The sequence below is a fragment of the Mandrillus leucophaeus genome, unplaced genomic scaffold (assembly GCF_000951045.1).
Source record: "Mandrillus leucophaeus isolate KB7577 unplaced genomic scaffold, Mleu.le_1.0 Scaffold80, whole genome shotgun sequence".
In the NCBI taxonomy this organism is placed as follows: domain Eukaryota; kingdom Metazoa; phylum Chordata; class Mammalia; order Primates; family Cercopithecidae; genus Mandrillus; species Mandrillus leucophaeus.
In genome coordinates, this window is record NW_012108697.1 from 1,341,364 (window position 1) to 1,346,301 (window position 4,938).

The 4,938-nt window shown below is 53.9% G+C and overlaps 1 protein-coding gene across 1 annotated transcript in view; it reads left to right on the plus strand.

Moving 5' to 3' along the window:
- Window positions 1-4,938, plus strand: part of AFAP1L2 (actin filament associated protein 1-like 2) — a 56,386-nt gene that overhangs the window by 41,272 nt on the left and 10,176 nt on the right. The window contains exons 7-9 of the mRNA XM_011967497.1: window positions 730-819; window positions 2,669-2,753; window positions 3,269-3,373. Coding sequence (XP_011822887.1) covers window positions 730-819; window positions 2,669-2,753; window positions 3,269-3,373 — 280 coding nt within the window. The remainder of the gene's footprint in view (window positions 1-729; window positions 820-2,668; window positions 2,754-3,268; window positions 3,374-4,938) is intronic.

Consider the following 4,938-nt stretch of genomic DNA (forward strand, 5'->3'; position numbering starts at 1 on the left):
CACCCACCCTTTCCTGGACCCAGCCTCCCTCCCCAGAGTCTCACGCCCTCTTCCTGAGACCCCTGCCCCATAGCCTCTGCTCGGGGTTTCAAAGACAAGAACGCTTTCAGAAGGCACAGCCTCTCTGTGTCCAGCCTTTACAGAGAGACCCTCCTCTTCCACTGGTCAATGACGCCAGTGAAGAGGCCCCTTCCCAGAGGAGGGTGGCGGGGGGGTGGGTGGCGGCCGGCGAGGCGGGAGAGCCAGTGGGTCGTTGGAACAAGGCAGTTTGCAGGCCTGCTCCTCAGGCAGCGTGGAGACTCCGCAGAGTTGCCTGACCTCTGGAAAGCCAGAGGGACTGCCTAGCAAGGCAGTTGTTCGTCACATCTACAACAGAACAGTAGTCCTGCCTGGAGTGGTGGCAGGAAAGGGGCTCATGGAGCCCTGGGCTGTGGCTCTGGTCATCTTTGGCCTTTGCTGTCAAGGCCCCCCCTTCACGTGCCCCTGAACATGTGGGACCTGCAGAAAGGAGCCTAAAGGACGAGCCCTCCCCACTGCAGCCCTGCCCAGCCGGGTCCGGGGCCACATGCAGGCCTTGGGGCTGGGGTAGGGGCCCTCCTCCTCGGAAATTCTTCTTCTCTCTCACCTCCACCCGTTCTCTCCTGCCCTGCAGGGCCCCTGGCTTCGGCCTGGCTGTGAGTGCTGGCCGGAGGACCTCAGCCCCTGCTAACGGCTTCCCTCCTGCCTCAGGTCATCCAGGAAGTGAGCGGCCTGCCTTCCGAAGGAGCATCTGAAGGAAACCAGTACACCCCGGATGCCCAGCGCCTTAACTGCCAGAAAGTAAGCCTCTGCCCTGCCTGGAGGGAGAATCTCCTTCCATGTTTTCTCTAAAAATTAAAAGTGTAAAATTGGGAGCTTCGTTTTTATATTTCAGTCCAATTAATAAGAAACATACAATGCTTGAGGCCGGGCACGGTGGGCTCACGCCTGTAATCCTAGCACTTTGGGAGGCTGAGGCAGGTGGATCACCTGAGGTCAGGGATTCGAGACCAGCCTGGCCAATGTGGTGAAACCCTGTCTCTACTAAAAATACAAAAATTAGCCAGGCATGGTGGCGGGCGCCTGTAATCCCAGCTACTCGGGAGCCTGAGGCAGGAGAATCGCTCGAACCCAGGAGGCGGAGGTTGCAGTGAGCCGAGATAGCGCCACTGTACTCCAGCCTGGGTGACAGAGGGAGACTCCATCTCAAAAAAAAAGAAAAAAAGGAAAAGAAACATACGCTGCTTGGAAAAGAGCAGCAATTCTAGCTTGGCAGGAAAATGGAGGAAACGGATACAGACCTAAAATACTTTCTTGCTTATGGGTGCTGGGGGGACAGGGGAAGCTTTATTGGAACAAAAGTCACTTTGGCCTGCATTCTTAAATAGGGAGATTGATTTTATGAGGCACTTCCTTCCCCCTCATTCCTCAGTAGGGCCTCTGGGTCTAGGGTACTGTCTCAAGGCTGATTGCAACGAAAGGGCTGTAGTGGTCATTTGCATGGTGCTTTGGGGGAGCTTTGGGCTTAAAGGTCAAGGCTGAAGAAGTTGAATTAGGTTCTGGCCAAAAGGAGGATTGTCACCTGTGGGGTCACATTTCCTGTCCCTGAGTACCTGCAGGTAGGTGTCCTGAAGTGTAGACACACACAGAACAGTCAGAACGTCACTGTGGCTGCTCTTGGGGTCCCCACCCCGGCAGGGGGGAAAACGAGGCAAACAGAAGGCTGGAGCAGAAAGGAGGCTACTTACTCTCCAGAAGGCACAGGTCACCACATGGAGAAATAGCCCACAGTCCCTCCAGATTCCAGAGTGACTCAGGAGGGGCCATTTTTCATCGTCTCATGTATTCCTTGGCCACTGACAAGAAAACAAAAGTTGGAACGAATTTGGGTTTTCTTCACATTGGGGTGAGAATCAAGAGCTGTCCCTAAAGATTCGGCATGCAGTGCTTCCCTGGCCAGGGACTGCTGGCCCTGGACCCTGCCTAAGGCCGGTGCTGTTGCTTGGGAGGCCGTCAGCTTGTTTTCTAGAGGTCTGGAGTCGGTGATGCTCTGAACGCAGCTTGATTGGAACGTTCTGAGGGTTTCACGTTCTAACAGCGGCAGCTGCTACACTTTTCTAGGGATCATCTTGAGTCCCCAACAGCCCTGTGAGCAGACAGGGATGTCACCCCCATGTGACACCTGCAGAGTGAGGCTCAGAGAGGCTCATGTCACTCGGGCACCGGCCTGGCAGCAGAATGCTCCGGCCAGGACTCAGATCACATGGTCTGCTCCTGTGCAGACGAACCAGCTCGCGTTGCTAGAACAGTCAGCTCTCAAAAGACTTCTTCACGCTCTCAGTATGAGTGGTTGCTAGCTTGACAGCCAACGCCATCGGGGACGCACTCTAATGCCACCCATGAACAACCTGCTTGCCCTGCCCAGTGGCTACAGGGTCGCCGTCACATCAGGTTGAACAGCCATTTGGAAGTTGGACCAGTGTCCTACCAGCGACCTGGATTCTGCCGTTTAGGTGGCCGGCAGGGGTTTGCTCAGGCATATAACCTCTGGCATACAACGAACAGCCATCTAGTATTTTCCCTTAAATTGTGGTCTCCAAGGTAACTGTTCCCAGCCAGTGATCTCCATTCATGTCTCTTTTGTCCATAGCCAGATATAGCTGAGAAGTACCTGTCAGCTTCAGAGTATGGGAGCTCCGTGGACGGCCACCCTGAGGTCCCAGAAACCAAAGACGGTAACATCATGTGATTGGGAGGGGAATGGTGTCCCAGGCTGTGAGACTGGGCTGTTGGGCTCAACCCTAATGGGTTTTAGCAGCTGGTTCTACCATGGCCTCCCATTAATAAACTACTTGGAAATACTGCTAATAGATCCAGGAAAAAGGGAGACACAGCCAAATTGAAGTTAAGCTTCATGAAATGCTGGGGATAGAATGTTCTTCCATCTCTTCTTGTTTGCTAACCCTATTTCAAATCTCTTTGAGCCAGTACAGTCTGTAAAGATTCTCAAGTGGTTGTATATTCTATAAGAAGTCTGTGTACCCCTCTTGAATGTGTGACTTTAAAGACACCTGACTCTGGCCTGCAGCTCCTGGTTTGGGGAGATGTGTGTGTGTGCATATGTGTGTGCATATGTAGCGGGGAGGGATGGGTGGATGGAGTGGAAATGGGTTTGCTATTTTTTCCATCTCTCATGGACACGCGGGTGGACCACGTGCAATACCAATTGCTTTGTGTCTCATCTTGACAGTCAAGAAGAAATGTTCTGCTGGCCTCAAACTGAGCAACCTAATGAATCTGGGCAGGAAGAAATCCACCTCACTGGAGCCTGTGGAGAGGTCCCTCGAGACATCCAGTAAGAATTGTAGCTACCTCCGGGACCAGAGGCTCATTCCCTGGGCTGGAGCCTGCAGGAAGGCGAGCTCGGACAGTGAAGGCAGGGGGTTTTAGGTCTTTCGTAAACATCTCTAGGGATGGATAGCCTGCAGCCGTCAGGTTCCCATCTGTTGTTACTGCAGGTAGTTCTTTATGCCTGATCCAACTCTCGCTTGCTGCATTGTTGGGGCCTTTGTGGAAGTGAAGGGTAACTGATTGGTGTCCTCCTAGAATTCTTTTAAAAATGATGTTCATTTGATCTATATTTACAGGGTATGGCAGGGACCGTGTTAAAAGGGGACCAAGCAGAAGGATGGCAGGCACAGTACTGAGAGCTCACAGCCTGCCTGAGGGAGGTGATGATTTTATACCCATAAGCATGCACTGTGCCATCTTCGTAGCTATCGGGACTCAGGGACAGAGAGAACTTTTCTTGCCCTGTGGTCAGAGATAGCTTTGTGAACCTGAGCCTTGAGGGGCATGTAGGAGCGGAATGGTACCTGTGGACAGGAGCAGTGACTCTGAGATGGGAACAGCCGAGACCATGAAGGGGACAATGAGAACCCTGTACTGGTGCAGAGGGTATGGGTGCGGGACAGAGGTCATCTCTACAGCCTTCGCTCATACTTGGGGAAACTGAGGCTAGGAGGAGTGACAAGCCTTTCCTGGGAAATATCTTGGGGTGGGCCTGGTATCTTGATCCCCAAGCTGGTCCCACATTGGAGGTCATCCTTCCTGGGGCCTGAAGGCCATTGTCCCATCTCTGGGTTCCCTTCCTGAGTCCCAGCTGAGTTTTCTTGTGTTCTAAGGCTGGCAGGGTGCCGGGGGGGTGGGGGGCGTTAGGAAGGCAGTAGACAGAGCTGTATCTTTGCATTCTCCTGCTTCTCCAGCCAAGGTGCCAGGCAGTGGCCTCAGGGGGCATGATGTTTGGCCTGGGAGCCCGGTCCCTATGAGTCACTGTTTAAGAGATGTGGCTGGGTTATTGCTGGATGTCTACTCTGCAGTGAAGCATGCTCCCTGTGGCTAGGGGAGGACTGGGAGAACCACAGCTGCTCTCCTTCCCAGGACTGGGGCTGCTTAACACATTTGAGATCCCACCTCTCATGATCCAAAGTTCTCTTCAGTCCAGAGGATTGTGATGGGTGTGTGTGGCATCTCTGTCCTGGTCTCTAATTCTACCACTTTGTGTTAATATGGCTTGGCAATATGCATGATCCCCACTGTGTATCCAGCACTGGGCCAGGCAGGAAGGTAGCTGTGCACTTTCACCCTATTGCCTGGTTCAGCAGGCCAAAGCTCAGGGCAGCTTCCAGTCCCTTAGGACACGGAAGGTGTCTGATGGGTTCTGAAGCTGAGATTCCGGGGGGACACTAAGGAAGCCCAGAGGCGGTGCCAGCCCAGGACACACCTGGACACCCATGCCCTCCTGTCCCCACATCCCCTCCTGCCCCCGCATCCCCTCCTGTACCCACGTCCCCTTCTGTGCCCGCGTCCCCTCCTGGATCTGCAGCCCCAACCCCTCCTGCATCTGCATCCCCTCCTGCA